This window comes from Mastacembelus armatus, chromosome 7 (genome assembly GCF_900324485.2).
Source record: "Mastacembelus armatus chromosome 7, fMasArm1.2, whole genome shotgun sequence".
Lineage (NCBI taxonomy): Eukaryota > Metazoa > Chordata > Actinopteri > Synbranchiformes > Mastacembelidae > Mastacembelus > Mastacembelus armatus.
The window spans coordinates 19,516,880-19,539,760 of NC_046639.1; the positions used below are offsets into that span (position 1 = coordinate 19,516,880).

The 22,881-nt window shown below is 40.5% G+C and overlaps 1 protein-coding gene across 1 annotated transcript; it reads right to left on the reverse strand.

Moving 5' to 3' along the window:
• Positions 1 to 2,828: 2,828 nt before the first annotated feature.
• Positions 2,829 to 10,190, reverse strand: LOC113145204 (trace amine-associated receptor 13c-like). Its single transcript, XM_026331643.1, has 3 exons — positions 10,027 to 10,190; positions 8,988 to 9,778; positions 2,829 to 3,442 (listed from the first exon to the last, which is right to left on the reverse strand). Exons 1-3 carry the CDS (start codon positions 10,188 to 10,190, stop codon positions 2,829 to 2,831), a joined length of 1,569 nt encoding a protein of 522 aa, XP_026187428.1.
• Positions 10,191 to 22,881: the final 12,691 nt, after the last annotated feature.

Sequence of the window (22,881 nt, forward strand, 5' to 3'; positions counted from 1 at the left end):
AAAAAAAAAACTGATTAGTGTAACTTGAATATTCAATTGAATAAGAGGGTGTACAAAAAAAATGTTAAATTGAACTTTAATTTACTGGTTACACTGGATATTATTTATTGTGTTCTTTCTAAAACAAATGTTGTTGATGTTATCTTTTCAAGGCCACAAGTGATGTTGTAGTCACTAGAGTCCATGCTACACCAGAGAGAAAAAAAGGTTTCAGAGAGTGATGAAGATGCAGCTGTTAGAGTATGATGCATTGTTTGAGGGGAGGAGGACGATCAGTATCCAAGAGAGACTGAGACAGGAGGGGAGGGAGGAGGATGATGAGAGAGATAAACCAACTGTATGACACAGAACTTTGCTCAGAAAGCTGTGAGTGCTCAGCAGCTTCCCCTCTCCTCCTCTCTCTCTGATGATGGAGGAAGCTGAACTCTGTTTTCCACAACTCCTCAACATGTCTTGCAAAAAGTACAAACGTCCTCACTCTGAGAGAATGGTGGTTTATATTGTGCTGTGCTCCTTCTCTTTGCTGACTGTGGTTCTGAATCTGCTGGTCATCATCTCCATCTCCCACTTCAGGCACAGATAAATGTCTTAGCATTGATAATATGTTGTTGTAGTGAGATTGATTGAAATCAGTGACCTCTGAGCATGACATCCTGATGGTTTGATGAGACTTTGGTTCATAATCAGTGCTTATAACATTTACTGTTTAGATACTCTGTAGTTTGAAGTGTCATTACTGCTTTTAGAATACAACTGCTTCTATTGGTAATAATGCTGTGGCTGTTTGTAATATTCACTGTGATGATTTTCTCTCACTCCAGGCAGCTCCACACCCCCACCAACTTTTTCCTCCTCTCTCTGGCTGTCTCTGACTTCCTCGTAGGTCTCCTTGCAATGCCGTTTCAAATCCTCGTAACAGAACCCTGTTGGTTCCTGGGTGACCTGGTCTGCGTTCTTAATTATTTTCTTCCGAATGTCACTCTCTGTGCCTCAATAGTAAACATGGTGCTCATATCAGTCGACCGTTATGTGGCGATCTGTGACCCTCTGCACTACCCCACCAGAATCACTCTAAACAGAGTTCAGATCTGTGTTGTCCTGTGTTGGATTTACTGTGTTTTCTACAGTTTTCTGATTTTATATGATAACCTGAAACAACCAGGCAGGTATAACTCCTGTTATGGAGAATGTGTGATTAATCTAATCGGAGCTGTTGACATTGTTTTAGGCTTTATCATCCCAGTTAGTGCCATCATCATTCTGTATATGAGAGTGTTTGTGGTGGCTGTGTCTCAGGCTCGTGCCATGCGCTCCCACATTGCAACTGTCACACTGCAGCGTTCAGGGACTGTAACTGTTAAGAAATCAGAGATGAAAGCAGCCAGGAATCTTGGTGTTGTTGTTGCTGTGTTTCTCATGTGTTACTGTCCGTCTTATTGTTTTTCTCTCTCTGGCTATGACCTCACAATCAGTTATTCAACCAATATCTTGTTTTTTCTGTTACTATTTAACTCCTGCTTAAACCCTGTGATTTATGCCTTTTTGTATCCCTGGTTTAGAAAATCAGTTAAAATCATTGTTACCCTTGAAATCCTGCAGCCTAACTCCTGTATGATCAATGTGCTGTAGGGAGAAACTGTGGAGTGACTGAAAAGAGACACAAGCATTTCTGTGAAGGAACAAATGAGTTATTTGTTCTTATTTAGTAACTGAAGTGGTCAATAAATAGAGATGTTATTGCCTCTTCTCTAACTGCATTTATCACATGATTTTCATTTATGCAAAGTCTTTACTCCAGTTAATAGTCCTGTAATCTTTAGAGAAGAATCTCTCTCTGAAGGTTTTTGCAAAGTTTAATGTGTGTGTTGTTTGAACTCTCATCAGCACCCCAATCAAAGGAAAGCTCCCTTTTAATCTATTTATTTTAAAAAATTTTCCTCATTTTAAATGTCAATAAAGTCTTAGTTAGAATTTACTCTATACATTTACTATATGTCACTTTTTCCTTCAGTTTGTTTGCTCCACAAACCATGATGCTCAGTCAGCTGGGCTACATATTTACACTTATAGTATCACTAATAGTAACACTAATAACTATTTACACTAATAGTTACACAGACTGAAAACCATCTGTGTAAGCTCACTTTCTGCTGAGAAATTACAATTAAGTTAAATAAAACTCACAAGATTGTCAGACTGCACATTCATGTCATTTCTCTTGGAGCCCACAAACTGTGGAGTGATTGAAAAGACATGAATTTTCTGTGACAAATGAGTTTTTATTTGCTAAAAATTAGGAAATGGACAAATTAAGAAATTCTGTCCCTAATCAGGCATTAAATGCATTATTTTCTCTTGATGTTGCCATTAGATATGATATGTTCAATTAATCAATCAATCTTAATGTGTATAGCCACAAAGCTCTGAAGGGTCAATGAATATTTAAAAGTTCTCATAAGTAGGAAGGACCAGCTTATGTTACTGTAACATCTGTCCTAACCACAACAATCAAACAAACACACACCAGAGATACCTGCATAAGCTGCAGAGTGAGAGGACAGAGACAGAGCAGAAACTATGGGAAAGAGAAGGCACAAAGATGCTAAAATTCAGTAGCTACATATAAATGTATGGTGAGATTGGAGGAGAGAGGAGAGGAGCTCAGTGCATGATGGGAAATTCCACAGCAGTCTAGGCCTATAGCTTCTCTGAAGCCTGCATCATTTGCTGGACACCATCTAGACAGTCACACTAGTATATGGACTCATCACTGTCCTGGATTTGACCAACGACTGTTGTGTTGTCCTCATACTTCATGAGCTTAGTCATTAGTGTAGAGGGAGAAGAGCAGTAGTGAGAGAAGACACTCTAGTGCTGATGGTCAAGGTCCTGGATGTGATGCTCCCCAGCCTTGCCTGTTGTCTCCTGTCAGTCAGGAAGCTGGTGATCCACTGACAGGTGGAGGCGGGCACTGTGAGCTGGGTGAGCTTCTGGTGGAGGATTTCAGGGATAATGATGTTGAATGCCAAATCAAAGTCCACAAACATGATCCTCGCGTATGTCCCTGGGGTGTGGAGGTGATGCAAGATGTAGTGCAATCCCATGTTGACAGCATCATCTGTTGGGCCTGTTGGACCAGTAGGCAAACTGCAGGGGGTCCGGCAGGGGCCTGTGATGTCCTTCAGGTGGCTCAACACCAGTCTTTCCAAGGATTTCATGATCATAGACACCAGGGTGACAGGCCTGTAGTCATTTAATCCTGTGATGGAGATCGTTTTGGGGACTTGGACGATAGTGGAATATTTGAAGCAGGAGGGCACTTCGCATAGCTCCAGAGATTGGCTGAAAATCTGTGTGAAGATGGGCACCAGCTCATCAGCAAGGACTGCAAGGCAGGAGGAGGGCACAACATCAGGTCCTGGAGCCTTTCTGATGTCAGAAACTATGGGAGAGAAAGATAGAAGATGATAGAGTTGTTATTCTCTCTTTACTTGAGTCTTTACTTGTGTTAATATTCCTATAATTTTTGCAGAAGTCTTTCCCAGAAGGTTTTTGAATGTACAAAGTTTAGTCTAATTTATGCCCTTAATTTGGCGTTAAATTATTTTTTCTAGGCCTTTAGAGGCATAACTAAGAGGTGGAGGCAGTCCCAACTATAAGCTTTGTCAAATAGGAAAGTTTTAAGTCTAGTCTTCAAATTACAGAGGGTGTCTGCCACCTGAACCCAGACCAGGAGCTGGTTCCACAGGAGAGGAGCTTAAAGGCTCTGCCTCCCTTTCTACTTTTGGAAACTATGGGAACCACAAGAAGAGCTGCAGAGTAAAGTGCTCTTTGGGGATAATATGGTACTAAGACGATGTCTTTGATTTTAGAGACCTCTGATTGGCGTAATTGGGTGACAGTGCCCCTGCCTTCCACCCGAAGGAGAGCTGGGTTAGGCTCCAGCAGATCCTTGTGACCCTGGTTATGGAATAAGTGGGTATAAAAAATGGATGGATGGATGAATGGATGGATGACAATGCCACCAAATAAATACAAATCTTACTATATTTACACTTGTCCTTAGCCAGCAATGTATGTCAGGTTGATTGATGACTCTAAATTTCCCATATTTCATTGATAACTTCAACCTGTTTTGGCAACGCGACGACCTGTTCAAGGGAAAGGGCCCATATTTGAGCAGGAGTGGAGTGAGACGGTTAACGAATAACCTCCTCCACTCTTTGAGACACCACGCTGGGTCTGGATGGCAGTCTGAACAGCTAAAGGCTCCTCTGAGAGAAGAGAGGAGTGAAATAAACACTCACACCACACCAGCAACAGACCCCTCATCAGCCAAGGATCCCCCCTCAACAGCACCTTCAATGGTGCCCCCTCCACTGCCCTGGGCCCTCCCAGCCGCATCCGCATCCTCTGCAGACTCATCACTGACCATCCCATCCCCGGCTTCACCAATGGGATTTCCAAATCATTTGGACCTAACCTGGCAAGGTCACGGGTATTATCATCAACGCCAGTCAACTCATCCCCCCAGTAAACACCTGTCTTTCCTCAGAGCACCCCTGTCAGACCCCCCGCACCTGCTCCCTGACTAGCATCAATGCTGCTATCAGCAACTAGGACACCCAGGGCCTCTGCTGTTCTAGGAATTATAGCCATAATAAACCACTTATTGACCTGAGGCCCAGGGAGAGAACACTCTCCCCTAGTGCTATAGCTCCAGTCAAAACACGCAGAGTGGCTAAAAGAGTGACAGTTAGACTGTCCAATCAGAGAAATCTAATTCAAATCCCTTGCAGACAGATAATCTCAGATCCTACTCAAACTAATTTGAAAGTTGCAGTGCTCAATGTCAGATCTCTATGTAACAAATCATTTTTAATCAATTTTATCTCCTCTTATAATCTTGATTTTATGTTTTTAACAGAAACATGGTTAGATAGCAGGACAGCAAATGCAGTTCTTATTGAATCCACCCCACCTAATCTATCAGAAACACGAGAAAACAAAAAGGGTGGTGGCGTCTGTGCCTTTTTTAGGGATAATATGGTTACCCACAGGCTGTCATTTGGGGAGTTCTTATCATTCGAGTACGTATCTTTTAAAATGGAGCAAAAATTATCTCCCTCTATACTTTTTATTATCCTCTACAAACCTCCCCAATGCTGTCAAAATTTTACTGATGAATTTACTGAGATGCTTTCAGTTGTCTTCACAGAGTTTGACTGTTTGGTTATTACAGGTGATTTCAATGTTCACATGGATAAGGCCTGTGACAGATATGCTAAAGAAGTCCTTGAAACGTATGGCCTTATTCAGCACGTTAGGGAGCCGACCCATACCAGAGGTCACACTCTGGACCTTGTCATTACTAAGGGTGTTAACGCTTCTAATATCACTGTGATTGATGTTGCTTTGTCTGATCATTATTGTGTCTTTTTTGATTTGTCAATAATTCCCAAAGATGCAACTGGACTTACACTTGTTCAGAAAAGACACATAAATGATAACACCAGGAAACTGTTTATGGAGATGATTAGGTTTGAAAATACCACTTTCTCTCATGTTGAAGATTTGTTGAATTCATATACTTCAAGTGTTCTAAATGTTATAGATGTGATTGCTCCTGTTAAGGATAAATTAATCAGGAACAGGCAAAAGCCACCGTGGAGAAATGATGACTCGGTCAGGGCACAGAAAAGGGAGTGCCAGAAGGCCAAACGAAGATGGCGTAAATTAAAGCTCCAGGTTCGTTATGACATTTATAAGCAGATGCTGTGTGTGTTCAATGAAACTCTACGTAAAAAGAGAGAAATGTATTATTCTGAAATCATCAACAACAGCAGTAACAACTCACGTGTCCTGTTTGCTACAGTGAGTAGATTGACAAACCCTCCATCTCCATTGCCGTTGGAACTAATTTCAACATCTAAATGTAATGAATTTGCATTATTTTTTAATGACAAGATTCAGGGTAATAAACAAACAATAAATTGCACAAGGCAGATACCAACTCTGCAGCCATCCAGGAAACACTTGGTAGAACTGACACACTTTACACCAGTAAATGACATAACAGTTGAAGAGACCATCTCAAGTCTGAGCTCATCCACCTGTTGCCTTGATGTTTTACCCACTAAGTTTCTGAAATCAGTACTAAGCAGTTTGTTACCACAACTCACTCAATTAGTTAATAACTCATTACAGTCTGGAACATTTCCAAGGGCTTTGAAAATTGCTGTCATCAAGCCTCTCCTGAAGAAGAGCAGTCTCAATGCCATGGTACTGAACAACTACCGGCCCATATCAAACCTGCCATTTTTAGGCAAAATCATTGAAAAAGTTGTTTACCAACAACTTACTGACTTTCTCATGCTAAACAACTGCTTTGATGATTTTCAGTCAGGATTTAGGCCCCATCACAGCACTGAAACTGCCCTCATCAAGGTGACAAATGACATTCGTCTGAACACCGACGCTGGCAGAGTCTCTGTCTTAGTACTGCTGGATCTAAGTGCTGCTTTTGACACAGTGGACCATGTGATCCTGTTAGAAAGGTTAGAGGACTGGATAGGCATCTCTGGTACTGGCCTTACATGGTTTAAGTCCTATCTTGAAGACAGGAAGTATTTCATTGAAGTTGGTAACTGTGTCTCAGTCCAAATGGTGTTGACATTTGGGGTTCCCCAAGGGTCCATCTTGGGACCCCTTTTGTTCAATCTTTACGTGTTTCCTTTAGGCCAGTTAATACGCAGCAATAATGTGTCATACCATAACTATGCAGATGACACTCAGATTTACATTTCACTCACAGCTGGTGAATATGGACCAGTTGACTCACTGTGCAGCTGTATTGAACAGATCACTCTGTGGATGCGAAACAACTCTCTCCAAATAAACAGTGACAAGACTGAAATAATCATCTTTGGGCCTCAGAAACAAAGAGAAAGTGTCAGCAGTCACCTCGAGTCTCTTTCTCTAAAATTTAAAAATCAAGTTAGAAATCTAGGGGTAATCATGGACTCAGACTTGAATTTTAACAGCCACATTAAGTGCAGTAAATTTCATTAGTTTGCCATGAGGTTCCACGACTTTGTTCACACATGGTATTTAAATGCATAAAATTAATTTCAAATAATTTTATACAAAGTTGTGCGTTTTATGGAACTTGTATACACCCTTGGTGTTCCCGGTCAAAAATGACTGGTCATTAGAAATGAATGGGTTAGACTAAAATTAGTGTATAATACAGAGCTAAAGCACATTTCTATACTCCTTTCCCACACCTCAACACACAGGTGTCTTTGAGAGCACGCACACACAAACACACACCCCTTATGCCCCATTTATGCTTCCAGGGCAATCCCCATGGGAACCTATCGACAATATAATTTTGACCCCACAGGAACCGCACTTGTTGAAAGACAAAACTTCAACATTGTTGCCTTATTGGAGGCCTTGTTCACAGCATGGTGGCCAATACATATGCTGCACGTGAAGCTCTGGACTTCATATTTGACCATGGAAGTGATCAGGAGGATAGAAGCCAGGTTGACAGTGAGGAGGCTTTAGAGGAAGAGCTACATGAGAAACCTATAATTGTTTTCATGGCTCAAGCATTAGTTTTGTAATATAGTGATATAGTTTTTCCTGTGTACATTTGGGCTTTTGTTTTCAATAAACTAATCATACCGGTCAGTTTTGGCTGGGAACACAAAAGTTATTTTGCACCACAGATTAGAAAGTTTAACTGGTTTCAAAAAAGTGACTTTGGTAAATACTTCAGTGAAGTACTCTGTGATAAAGAGTACAATTTCTATACAATGTATTTCCCCTAAAAAAACAAGTGGTATGAACTCAGGTAAATGAGGCCTGCAGGATGTACAGAGCAAATACAAGTTCAAAACTTGTTAAAAAGAAACAACATTGGGTGATAATATGTGTATTATTGTGGCTGTTCATCTGTGTATTTGATTCCTCTACATTAGAGTCTGTCACTTTTGCACTGAGGTGCAGATGTTATTAATAAGAGCCTCCCCTGACGCAGTACTTTCTACTCTTAATTATAAACATTATATTTGAATTCTGTATTTCTCCTTACTTACACTACTTTTCCCAGTCACTCATAACCAGTCAGTCAAAATTAAAGAATCCTCTCTGATGGAAGGTACATTTGGAGATATTATGATGTGATGACAGAGAAATTCCACAGACAAGCATCAAAAAAGCACATTATGAAATTATATCAGAAAGATAGTAATTCTAAAAAAGGGTGATTGTGATTAACGCTATTGCCTCACAGCAAAAATGTTGATTACTGATTACTGAATTTGATGTTGTTGATGCTGTTTTTATTTTTTAAATAAGAAAGATAAAGAACAGATATGAACCTTAGAGCTGATGATTTTGTGAGTTTTATTTACAGTAACTTTCTTATACATGAATATACTTGTAGTATGTACTTACTGTAACAGCAGACAGTGAGGTTACGCAGATCAGTATCAGCATTTATATAAGCTATTAAAACGTGATCATGGGAATATGTAGCCCAGTTGACTGAGCATTGTTGTTGGATAAAAAGGGCAAACAAACTACCATAAATGTAGATTAAGTTTGTCTCTGCTAGACTTGGCTGACAGAATATTGAAATAGAAATAAATACAGTGAAAGAGTGTTTCATTTCATTGTGCTGATTATCAAAAATGCAATGGCAGAAAACCACAGATTAAACTTTGCTGATTCAAAAGCTCCTATGGCAGATGCAGAGAGACTCATTTGCAAAGACTGCAGGACATTAAACTGGAGTAAAGTCTGTCCATGATTTACTACATGAGCTGAATAAAGTTACAGCATGGAACAACTGCATGTTGTCTTCACTTCAGTGACTCTACAACAACAAATAAAAACTGATTTGTTCCTTCACAGAAAAACTCATGTGTCTCTTTTCAGTCACTCCACAGTTTCTCCCTACAGCACGTTGATCATACAGGAGTTAGGCTGCAGGATTTCAAGGGTAACAATGAGTTTAACTGATTTTCTAAACCAGGGATACAAAAAGGCGTAAATCACAGGGTTTAGGCAGGAGTTTAAAAATATCAGAAAACTTGAAAATACCTCAGTTGGAGAACCAATTGTATGGTCAGAACCAGAGACAGTGACACAAAAATATAAACAGTAACACATGAGAAACACAGCAACAACAACACCAAGATTCCTGGCTGCTTTCATCTCTGATTTCTTAACAGTTACAGTCACTGAACGCTGCAGTGTGACAGCTGCAATGTGGGAGCGCATGGCACGAGCCTGAGACACAGCCACCACAAACACTCTCACATACAGAATGATGATGGTACTAACTGGAATGATAAAAACTAACACAATGCCAACAGCTCCAACTACATTGATCACACATTCTCCATAACAGGAGTTATACCTGCCTGGTTGTATCAGGTTATCATGTAAAAGCATAAAACTGTAGAAAACAGAGTAAACCCAAAACAGGACAACACAGATCTGAACTCTATTTTGAGTGATTCTGGTGGGGTAGTGCAGAGGGTCACAGATAGCCACATAACGGTCGACTGATATGAGCACCATGTTTAATACTGAGGCATAGACAGTGATAAAGGATAAGAAATAATACATAACACAGACCAGGTCACCCAGGAACCAACAGGGTTCTATTAAGAGGATATGAAACGGTGTCACAAAGAGACCTACGAGGAAGTCAGAGACAGCCAGAGAGAGGAGGAGGAGGTTGGTGGGGGTGTGGAGCTGCCTGGAGTGAGAGAAAATCATCACAGTGAATATTACAAACAGCCACAGCATTATTACCAATAGAAGCAGTTGTTTTCTAAAAGCAGTAATGACACTTCAAACTACAGAGTATCTAAACAGTAAATGTTATAAGCACTGATTATGAACCAAAGTCTCATCAAACCATCAGGATGTCATGCTCAGAGGTCACTGATTTCAATCAGTCTCACTACAACAACATATTATCAATGCTAAGACATTTATCTGTGCCTGAAGTGGGAGATGGAGATGATGACCAGCAGATTGAGAGATGCAGTCAGCAGAGACATGGAGGACAACACAATGTAAATGAACATTTTCTCAGAGTGAGCATATGTGCGTTTTTTGCAAGACACATTGAGGAGTTGTGGAAAACAGAGTTCAGCTTCCTCCATCATCAGAGAGAGAGGAGGAGAGGGGAAGCTGCTGAGCACTCACAGCTTTCTGAGCAAAGTTCTGTGTCATACAGTTGGTTTATCTCTCTCATCATCCTCCTCCCTCCCCTCCTGTCTCTCAGTCTCTCTTCAAACTTTGATTTTTTTTTTCCCTCTCTCAATTTACACATCACAGTCTCCATCAACTGCATCTGCATCACTCTGAAACTTTTCTCTCTAGTATAACAGGTTTTTTTTTTGTTTTGGTTTGGATGAGGTATAGTAGATGGCAAAATATTTGTTTTTATCATTTTAGCTGGTTTCACATCTATATTTTAAAAACATTAAAAATTCATCATGGGTCAAAACGAGACCTAGAGAGATTCTGAGCCTCACTAATGTTTGTAATCCAAGCAGTAATCACCATTTGGCCACACAAGAACACACTTGTAGGCACAGGTAACTAAACAAAGCCCAGATCACAATCCTGCGCCGCCTATCGAGAGGGAGAGCAATGGCTGTCTCCAGTTTCCCTGCCCGCTCATCCCTAGGAAACACCTAGAACTACATGGGAAAGGGAGAAATGTGCAATGGGTCACAAAGATAAAAGAGCAAAAGAGCACAGGGGGACACCAGAAGCTGCTGAGAGGATGTCCTCCACCAATTTTTGTGATGAGGAGACATTAAATGTCCCCTGGTGGAGTGTCCATGACACCAAGTGTCTGTCTCTCCTGTACAGCATAAGCATGAGAGACAGTGTCTGAGAAACACTCCAGTGATACATGTGAACGCAGTAATCTGCAAATGCCAATGGACATTGGGCATTGTCATGCCAGCAAATGCCAATATCCACCATTTGCTCCATATAGCACGCCAAAGCGTACACCAGGAACAGAAGGTACGAAGTTTCCTCATCCTAGTATAGCTATACTAAAATCTTCCCTAACCTATAGGCATGTGGAAGAGAGAGAGCCATGAGACTGCTTACTCCCTTTCCAGACACAAAAGCCAATAACAGGGTGGTTTCAGATGGAAATTGCAGCGGAGCCTGCACCAGCACCACAAAATAAGTTGCAGTGCGTGTACATACCACTAACATGAGGTCCTATGGCCACACCACTGGGCACTGATTGCACATCATACTTATTAAAATTAATGCTGATCTGCTCTGAAACATGTGAAGTTGGACTGCAGGGAAATCCCCTGTATCATCATGTAGGGATTGCTGTAATCCTGAATATCCAGGTCAACAGACAGTGAATGAAGCATCATATACCTCTGATAATACATCGGGTCAAGCCTTAGGTGAGAGAATCATCGCCAAAGTTGTCCCATGTGTAACAGGCCGAGGAGAATCGCTATGTGAGCCGCAGCCGTCATTTCCCAGCAGGTGCAGTGACCAATTAGTGAGGAGCCAAGTGAGAAGATAGTCACTTTCTCCCTGCAGAAGCAAGCCCTCATACTGACCGAGTTCAGCTGAGTCTCTTCATGTCACTGGGTCCAATGCTGCTTCCCCAGCAGACCACAGAGGCGAACAGGGCGCTGGCTACAACAGACTGATAGAACATCTCCAGCATCCTGCTGCACACATAGAAAGATCTCAGCCTCTTTGACACCCAAGTACCTGTAGCCCTCAACCATCTCTACATCACTACCCAGGATGCAGAGGGGCTGTGAGGCCATGCTCTTCCTCCTGCAATTGAACACCATTTCTTTGGTCTTGTCTACATTCAGCAGCAGATGTTTTTTTCCAACCCATTATATGAAGTTGTCCACCAGTGCTCTATACTCCCCCTCTTGTCCATTGCTTATACACCCAACAACTACAGAATCATCAGAAAACCTCTGTAGGTGGCATGACTCCGAGATACTTGAAATCTTTGGTGTATAAAGTGAAAGAGAATGAAGAAAGCACAGTGGTCTGAGGAGCTCCTATACCATTTTCAACCACATCAGATAAGACATGGTCCACACGGACAAACTGTGGCCCGTCTGTCAGGTGGTCAGTGATCCATGAGACAGTGGCCAGTTTGGGATTCCTCTTCTTAGCCTTCAGCTTAAACAGAACCCTGCAACCCTGGCATCTCATTCATGGCTCCCTCTGGGATGACAATGCCCAATGTTTTACCCCTTTTTTGATTTTATAAATCAATCATAGTCAATATAATTTGGCTTTTTTGACAAGCAAAAATTACAAAAAATGTCATGTCAAAAGGAAAATAGGTTTTTACAAAGTAATGAAAATTAAATAAAAACATGTCGTGAAATAAGTGACTGCATAAATATTCACCCACTGTATGTCAGTATTTAGTAGATGCACCTTTGGCTATAATCACACCAGGGAGTCTGTGTGGATGGCTCTCAATCAGATTTGCACATCTAGAAACTGCAGGTTTACTACATTTTTCTTTGCAAAACTGCTCAAGTTCTGGCAGGTTTTGGGGGACTGGGCGTGAACAGCCCTTTTCAAGTCCAACCACAAATTCTTTATTGGTAGACGGTGCATTACAGTGGACCTAGTGTTTGTTCTGTGACTTTGACAGCTGTATGCTTTTTGTGTACTCTGACCTCTAATGACCTTGGATCACATCATGAGTGTACTTTTATAATTGTTCTGTGCAAAATATTTACAGCTATTTTTTTGTGGTCTGTATCTGTACATACACACACACATATATATGCAATAGCATTATTCTTTGTTCTGGTTTTCAGAATGGAGAATGGATAGGAATATTACATCTGACAATTTTAGGAGTTATATTTACAGCAACTTGTATGTAAGTATACACTTAGATATACTTGTAGTTGACAACTTGTGAGGTGACAGACTTTTTTTCACGGAAATCCTTAAAAATTGATCATGGGAAAATATAGCCCAGTTGATTGAGCACCTTTGCTGGTCAATGTGGATTAAGTTCTGCTCAATGAGTCTTCACTGACATTGAAAAATATTTGAAACAAATACACTAAAAGGGGTTTTGACTTTCATTGTGCTGATTATCAAAGATGTGAAGATAAGATAAGACAGAGAAACTCATTTGCCAAGACTGCAGGACATTAAACTGGAGTAAAGCCTGTCCATGATTTACTACATGAGCTGAATAAAGTTACAACACAGAATAACATCCCTACATGCTGTCTTCACTTCAGTGACACAACAAATAAAAACCCATTTGTTCCTTCACAGAAAAGCTCATGTGTCTCTTTTCAGTCACTCCACAGTTTCTCTCTACAGCACATTGATCATACAGGAGTTAAGCTTCAGGATTTCAAGGGTAACAATGAGTTTAACCGATTTTCTAAACCAGGGATACAAAAAGGTGTAAATTATAGGGTTTAGACAGGAGTTTAAAAATATCAGAAAAGTCAAAAAGAACTGAGTTGAGGAGCCCATTTTAAGATCAGAACCAGAAAGAGAGATGCAATAATATGGGCTGTAACACATGAGAAACACAGCAACAACAACACCAAGATTCCTGGCTGCTTTCATCTCTGATTTCTTAACTTTTACAGTCACTGAACGCTGCAGTGTGACAGCTGCAATGTGGGAGCGCATGGCACGAGCCTGAGACACAGCCACCACAAACACTCTCATATACAGAATGATGATGGCATTAACTGGGATGATAAAGACTAAAACAACGCTAACAGCTCCACTTATATTAACCACACATTCTCCATAACAGGAGTTATACCTGCCTGGTTGTATCAGATTATCATATAAAATCAGAAAGGTGTACAAAACACAGTAAATCCAACACAGGACAACACAGATCTGAACTCTGTTTGGAGTGATTCTGGTGGGGTAGTGCAGAGGGTCACAGATAGCCACATAACGGTCGACTGATATGAGCACCATGTTTACTACTGATGTACAGACTGTGATAAAAGATAGGCAATAATACAGAACACAGACCAGGTCACCCAGGAACCAACAGGGTCCTGCTACAAAGATATCAAACGGCATCACGAGGAGACCTACGAGGAAGTCAGAGACAGCCAGAGAGAGGAGGAGGAGGTTGGTGGGGGTGTGGAGCTGCCTGGAGTGAGAGAAAATCATCACAGTGAATATTACAAACAGCCACAGCATTATTACCAATAGAAGCAGTTGTTTTCTAAAAGCAGTAATGACACTTCAAACTACAGAGTATCTAAACAGTAAATGTTATAAGCACTGATTATGAACCAAAGTCTCATCAAACCATCAGGATGTCATGCTCAGAGGTCACTGATTTCAATCAATCTCACAACAACAACATATTATTAATGCTAAGACATTTATCTGTGCCTGAAGTGGGAGATGGAGATGATGACCAGCACATTCAGAACCACAGTCAGCGAAGAGACAGAAGACAGCAGGATGTAAATCAGTATTGTCTCAGAGTGAGGATGTTTGTGCTTTTTACAAGACACATTGAGGAGATGTGGAAAACAGAGTTCAGCTTCCTCCATCATCAGAGAGAGAGGAGGAGAGGGGAAGCTGCTGAGCACTCACAGCTTTCTGAGCAAAGTTCTGTGTCATACAGTTGGTTTATCTCTCTCATCCTCCTCCTCCCTCCCCTCCTGTCTCTCAGTCTCTCTTGAACATTGATTTTTTTACTCCCTGAATTTACATATCACACTCTCCTTCAACTGCATCTGCTTCACAATCTGAAATTTTTCTCTCTGGGGTAACAGGTTGTTTTTGTTTGGATGAGGCGTATCCTCTGTGTCACCAAATACTGTCAGAAAACAAAATCTTAAATGCAGTTATAATCATCCTCTAATGTCATAAACTATATCTTCATTAGCACAGAGGTCTGTTTTTAAACTACAAAAGACACGCAGGGATAATTAAAGTTTGTGATATACCCCATCATTGTCTAAGTGTATTGGCCTTCTTCAACCACCACAAACAACAATACTGCTGCATCTATCTTCACCACAACAAAGACACTGTACAGTAATTAATTCCATATATTCATCATCTCATCTTTCAAATAACACAAACATCTTCCTCCAACAGTATTGCATGTTGCATATCTTCTTTTCCTTTCGGCTGATCCCTTCAGGGGTTGCCACAGCGAATCATCTGCCTCCATTTAACCCTATCCTCTTTTATCCTCCTCACCCACAACAGCTATCTTCATGTCCTCCTTCACTACATCCAAGAACCTCCTCTTTGGTCTTCCTCTAGGCCTCCTTCCTGGCAAGTCTAACCTCAGCATCCTTTTACCAATGTATTCACTGTCCCTCCTCTGAACATGTCCAAACCATCTCAATCTGTCTTCCCTGGCTTTTTCTGCAAACCATCGAACATGAGCTGTCCGTCTGATTTAGTCATTCCTGATCCTATCCATCCTCCTCACTCCCAGAGAGAACCTCGACATCTTCAGCTCTGCTACCTCCAGCTCTGCCTCCTGTCTTTTTCTCAGTGCTACTGTCTCTAAACCAGACAACATTGCTGGTCTCGCCAATGTCTTGTCCACCTTTCCTTTCATTCTTGCTGACACTCTTTTGTCACACCTGACACTTTCCTCCACCCGTTCCAACCTGCTTACCCACGTCTCTTCACTTCTTTTCCACACTCATATATAGTGGAAAAACTGACACCAATACAGCAGAACACCTCATTTCCATTGCAATCAGTATATACAGTCTACAACCTATTCATGCAAGAATAAGATTAGTTGTGTCTATGCCTGGTTTCCTGATTAACTGCGTTTCTCATCTCACACCTGCCATTGTGTCATTTTAATTCTTTTATGAATTGAGTCGAAATCTGTTACTTAGACTGGTGTAAAAAACTTAATTTGGGATCAGCCTGATCCACAGACTCTGCACTTGCACTTATTAATTTCCTTTTCATCACCAAAGACCACCAGGGAGAGAATTTGGGATAAGCTGGAATGAAGAATCCAGCACTTAAAGCCTCTCTTTCATGGGAAAATTTGAAGTTGCCCTCGAAATGGGACAGCCTTGCCATGACACTGTGACACAATCAGTGTAGCCTTCAAAGGATGCAGCCCCCACATTGAGACAATTACAGTCTGCAAAGGCTATATATTCTAAATTATTCTAATATATAATATTTTTAATCTGATGACCAGCCTCTGTTGCCAACTGTTTAGATGGCAAAATAATTGCTTTTATGATTTTATTTGGTGTCATATTTATATTTTAAAAACATTAACCAGCATCATGGGTCAAAACAAGAGCTAGAGATGACCTGAGCCTCACTAAAGTCTGATCCAAACTTTAAACACCAGTTGGGCACACAAACAAACACATGTAGGCCCAGGCATCTAAATGAAGAATAGCAAGTGTCACACAGCCAGTGAGACAAACGCTCCACTGATACAGGTGAACCCAGTAATCTGCTGAGATTGAAAATGTCTGCAATTTGCACCACATATCACGCCAAAGCTTGCACCAGGAACAGAAAGTACGAAGTTTCCTCATCTTACTCGAAAACGTGGGGCAGAGAAATTAAAAAAAATAAATAAATAAAAAATCACTGGTGATGCATTTGGGCATGTAAGTAGGTTTAGGATACAGTGTAGGTGTAATACAATCTTCCCTAACCTGCAGGCACATGGAAGACAGACAGCCATGAGATGGCTTACTCTCTTTGCAGACACAAAAGCCAATAACATTGTGGTTTTCTCAGAAAAAATTCCAACAGGAGCCTGCACTAGCGGCTCAGTAGGATCTGCAGTGAATGTGCAGTAGCCTATGTAACCTACTCAATCAGTGCAGTGCTGTTAATATTGGTAACTGCTCCTCCTCTTCATTCCCCCTGTCCTGTGCTGTCCCGCAAGGGTCCGTTCTTGGACCACTTCTCTTTTCATTGTATGTGCTACCACTGGGATCTATTTTGATGAAATATGGCTTCTCTTTTTATTTTTATGCAGATGATATTCAGATATATTTCTCATTGAACACAATGAGAGACAAATCACTAAAGCCGTTGTTCAACTGTCTTACAGGCTTGAGAACATGTTTGGCCTGTAACTTTTTAAACCCTAATGAAAACAAAACTATTTGCTGACTGTGTGCTGTTTAGTGATCCAGTGACCATAAATGTTTTTTGTTTTTTTTTACAAGGGTCCCTGGCTCCTCATCTGAAGACAACTATAAAAAAAACTTTGGGGTGATGTTTGATAGTGTTAAGTGGTGGTGGTGTGCTGGAGAAGGAGAGGCATAGGACCCAAATGCAGGACACAAAAGTATTTCACCTGGATCTCCCAGGGCTCAGGCACAAATCCCTGTTCAGGAAATCCCTGCTCAGGAACAAAACTGAACAGGCAAGTGAATACAAAACAAGAACTAGTAACATAAGTCAATGCTCCTACAAAACACAAAGGAAAGTAGGATGTATATAAAGAGAGCAAGAACTAAAGACAGATTGAACACAGGTGAGACTAATCAAGGTAAACTAACATAAAGCTGCTGAGGAACACAAGAGGGGCAAAAAACAGGAACTGAAACCAAAATAAAAGTCCTCACCAGGAAGTCCAAAAGGGAATCATGACAGATAGTGTCTTAAAGTTTGAGAAACAGATCAACTCACTTGTCAAATCGAGTTTCTTCTAGCTGAGGTTGTTAAATAATGATTTTGAATTAGTAGTTCATGCTTTTGTCACTTCCAGACTTAACTATTGTAATGCTTTGTACTTTGGTGTCAAAATGGATGGATGGATTGGACCTAGTTCAGTGCTAGTTTACTATTGCTACCTTCAGTCTTTTTTTGGATAGTTCTGATTTTAACATGATTTCATCTGACTTTAGACTTGAGTTAGACCTGGTTTAGTCCTAGTTTACACCTGTTTTAGACTTTTAGCCCCTGTATGGTCCACTAATAGATTTACACTAAAGAAAGTTTCCTCTGTTTCCCATTTACTGATTCTGTACAAACACATCTCTAGTTATTCTAAACTGTGTGTAACATTCAGGTCAATGAACTAGTACAAAGCTGCAAATAACTACAGTGTGAGAAAGATTCCTGACTGCACTCAAAATGCATTGTGAGAAACATTTCAGATTTTTTAAAGTATTTTAAATACTTAAGTATTTTTAAAGCACATACTCCAGTACTTTGACTCAAGTAATAAAGTTGAGTACTTTGTCCACCACTGGATAGGACCCGTAACAACAGCCCAGAGGGTTACGCACCAAAGAGACAGAATTATTGCTATTATTGCTATCATGATGGGTTTTTCTAACTATGCCAATGGACACACAATAAGGTGGTGACCCACACTGAATCCTGATTTTTTTTTTTGCCACATTATTTGTGACTGTCTCAACTTTATTGGGGTGGTATGTGAGATTGTTTAATAATTATAGACAGTACATTGCTGTGGACTTACTGTTTGTTCTGTGACTTTGACAGCTGTGTGCTTTTTGTGTACTCTGACCTCTAATGATCTTGGATCACATCATGATTACCATTTAGTACAGTTTATTTCATAACAATGAAGAGATAATTAATTATTAATAATAATTATTCTGTGCAAAATATTTACAGCCTACTTTGTGTTATAAATACATAAGACACAATAAGCAATGACATTACTCTGCTCTGTTTTTCATTTTTGGGGAATTTTATTTACAGCAACTTGTAAGTATAGACTTTGATATAATTATATACATGTATTAACTTGCATTTTACAGCAGCAAGTGAGGTGGCACAGATATTTTGCCTCAGCATATAAAGAAAGCATAAAAAGTGATAATGGGAATATATAGCCCAGTTGACTGAGCATTTTTGCTTGTTATTGTAGATTGAATTATGCCAACCACTCCCTCCCTCTTCACTGACATTGAAAAACATGTGGGAAAAAACTACACAAAGGGGGTTTTCACTTTCATTTTCATTTTGCTGATTATCAAAGATGTGATGGCAGAAAACCACAGATTAAACTTTACTCATTCAAAGATAACCTATGACAAAGAGAGACATATTTGCAAGGACTGTAGGACATTCAACTGTACTAAAGCCTGTCCATGAATTACTACATCACTGCATATGGGCTTCACTTCGGTGACTCAGCAAATAAAAACTCATTTGTTCCTTCACAGAAAAGCTCATGTGTGTCTTTTCAGTCACTCCACACTGAGTTTGATCTACAGTAAGTTGCATACACAGTAAAAATATAGTATACACATGTAGAAAATTGTATTTCAACATTAGCATGTAATCTTATGCAAATCATTTTCAGCATTTACAGAATTAAAAAGTGATGATGGGAATGTGTAGCCCAGTTTATAGAGGATCTTTGAAGGTTAAAAAGGGCAAACAAAATTCAGAAAAATATGGCATGAATGTAGATTCAATTTGGATCAGTCAGACATTGCTGACATGAAATACTGAAACATTTAAAATAAATACACTCAAATGGAGTGTTTCCTTTCATTGTGCTGATTATGAAATATGTGATGGCAGAAAACCACAGATTAAACTTTGCTCATTCAAAGATAACCTATGACAAAGAGAGACATATTTGCAAGGACTGCAGGACATTCAACTGTAGTAAAGCCTGTCCATGATTTACTCCATCACTGCATATGGGCTTCATTCAGTGACTCTACAACAACAAATAAAAACTCATTTGTTCCTTCACAGAAAAGCTCATGTGTCTCTTTTCAGTCACTCCACAGTTTGTCTCTACAGCACATTGATCATACAGGAGTTAAGCTGCAGGATTTCAAGGGTAACAATGAGTTTAACCGATTTTCTAAACCAGGGATACAAAAAGGCGTACATCATAGGGTTTAGGAAGGAGTTTAAAAGCATCAGAAAAGTCAAAAAGAACTGAGTTGAGGAGCCAACTTTAAGGTCAGAACCAGACAGAGTGGAACAATATAATGGAAAATAACACATGAGAAACACAGCAACAACAACACCAAGATTCCTGGCTGCTTTCATCTCTGATTTCTTAACAGTTACAGTCCCTGAACGCTGCAGTGTGACAGCTGCAATGTGGGAGCGCATGGCACGAGCCTGAGACACAGCCACCACAAACACTCTCATATACAGAATGATGATGGCACTAACTGGGATGATAAAGACTAAAACAACGCTAACAGCTCCAATTATTTTAATCACACATTCTCCATAACAGGAGTTATACCTGCCTGGTTGTATCAGATTATCATATAAAATCAGAAAGGTGTACAAAACACAGTAAATCCAACACAGGACAACACAGATCTGAACTCTGTTTGGAGTGATTCTGGTGGGGTAGTGCAGAGGGTCACAGATAGCCACATAACGGTCGACTGATATGAGCACCATGGTTACTATTGAATTGCAGACAGTGATGAAGGATATGAAATAATACAGAACACAGACCAGGTCACCCAGGAACCAACAGGGTCCTGCTACAAAGATATCAAACGGCATCACAAAGAGACCTACGAGGAAGTCAGAGACAGCCAGAGAGAGGAGGAGGAGGTTGGTGGGGGTGTGGAGCTGCCTGGAGTGAGAGAAAATCATCACAGTGAATATTACAAACAGCCACAGCATTATTACCAATAGAAGCAGTTGTTTTCTAAAAGCAGTAATGACACTTCAAACTACAGAGTATCTAAACAGTAAATGTTATAAGCACTGATTATGAACCAAAGTCTCATCAAACCATCAGGATGTCATGCTCAGAGGTCACTGATTTCAATCAATCTCACTACAACAACATATTATCAATGCTAAGACATTTATCTGTGCCTGAAGTGGGAGATGGAGATGATGACCAGCACATTCAGAACCACAGTCAGCAAAGAGACAGAAGACAGCAGGATGTAAATCATCATTGTCTCAGAGTGAGCATGCGTGCGCTTTCTGCAAGACATGTTGAGAAGTTGTGGAAAACAGAGTTCAGCTTCCTCCATCATCAGAGAGAGAGGAGGAGAGGGGAAGCTGCTGAGCACTCACAGCTTTCTGAGCAAAGTTCTGTGTCATACAGTTGGTTTATCTCTCTCATCCTCCTCCTCCTCCCTCCCATCCTTTCTCTCAGTCTGTCTCTGCTGAATACTGATCTTCCTCCTCCCTCACGTAATGCATCCTGCTCTTCATCAGTTGCACTTTCATTGCTCTCTGAAATGTCTCTCTCTGGTGTAACAGGTTGTTTTTGTTTAGGTTTTGATGAGGCATATACTCACTGTCACCAAATACTATCAGAAAACCAAATCTTAAATGCAGCTATAATCATTCTCTATTGTCATAAACTATATCTCCATTAGCACAGGTCTTTTTCAAAACTACAAAAGACACACAGATGAGTTAAGCGAGTGATAGGACCCATACTTGGCTAAGTCTGTCGTCTGTTTTCCACCACCACAACCAACACAGTGTACCACTAAGCACAGTCATACTGCTAAAGACTTGGAGGTTTCTAACCATACATGGCACATCATGGCTGCTTTTGGAGGATGTGGTAACTTTAGAGACCATAATATCACTGAGAAATAAGTACTGTACCCGTGATGGGACGGTCCTGTTGTTTCAATGATAGTTGCTGTAGTAGCATGATGACTGCTCAAAGACTATCAATGGCTCTGTTGTGGGTTGAGCTAGCAACAAGCAAGTTAACATGTGAACCAGGACCATAATAAGACAAGATAAGATAAACTCTACTCATCACCAAGGGGAAATTCAGGCTGATGATGATCTAGTTGATATAAGAACCATGAATTACATAATGGAGGTAAGAAAAACTGTTAAGGTTCATTTTATTCAGAAAATACAAGGCTCCTGCTTTGCTTTCGTTTTATAGATTTACTTTCACTTTTGTTTCACTCTTGCGGTTGCTAGTGTACAATATAGCTAGTGACCAACTGGATGAGGTCTATTAAAATTGCACAGCAACCAGGCAGCTGGTAATAGCCATCTAGAAGAAGGTTAATTGGCTAGCCCATGAATAAAGCCTAAGAAACATAATTTTATTTGTTGTATTACTGATCAGATACAATAACAATACATCATTCTTTCGGATATGGATTTAATGACAGCTCACCACTGTGGATCCAGAAAGAGAAGTAGTGTGTGTCAACTCACAGACATACACTAAACTCTGGCGTGTTTGAGTTTTCAAGAACAATGGCCCCAAGTGCAGAATCCAAAATTCACTAACCACTACCATAACAGTAGCAATGATCTTCTAGAAACAGAAGTCCATATTCAGGTAATCAATCCAAAATGCTTTCTAAAGTAATAGTGAACAGAAATGATATCTCTGAGAACAATCCATCAGGGAAAGACTGTTTTCACTGCACCCTATAAAGACAGAAGAGTGCTTTCTTCTTGTATTGTGTGATCTGGGTCATCCTACTGCTGTGGGGAGCTGTGGCGGCCAGACAGGTTTTAGTGCACAGGATTTAACAGCTGAGATGAATTGCTCATCAGTAGCATATCAGTTCATTTAAAGGAGCATATCTTGTCTTTCTAATGATAGTAGGAAGGCCATGAAGAGCTCACTCTGCACCAACCACAGGTTAGTAGTCTGCATTTAGGTAAACTCGCCTGGCCACATTAGGGGGATGATGCTCGTGGACTCATCTAGAACAGCAACGCAAGCCTGCTCTTCAGTTATTCCCTGATTGCTACTTGGCTGTTATAGTCACCCTCCAAAAAGGCCTTAGCTTCCTGCTTGCCTTTAGCCCCTGCTTTTGGTACATCTCTGGGGGTGGCCTCCGGAAACTATTTGTCGTCTGTCTTTGCTTGTTGGCAGGC

What these genes read in the sequence shown, in the direction of transcription:
- LOC113145204 (XM_026331643.1), bottom strand. Translation starts at nt 10,190, where the DNA reads ATGGAGGAAGCTGAACTCTGTTTTCCACAACTCCTCAATGTGTCTTGC. An exon ending in ATCTCCATCTCCCACTTCAG is followed by an intron (nt 9,779 to 10,026) that starts GCACAGATAAAT and finishes CTCTCACTCCAG; the next exon opens with GCAGCTCCACACCCCCACCA. An exon ending in AATCCTGCAGCCTAACTCCT is followed by an intron (nt 3,443 to 8,987) that starts GTATGATCAACG and finishes TCTCTCCCATAG; the next exon opens with TTTCTGACATCAGAAAGGCT.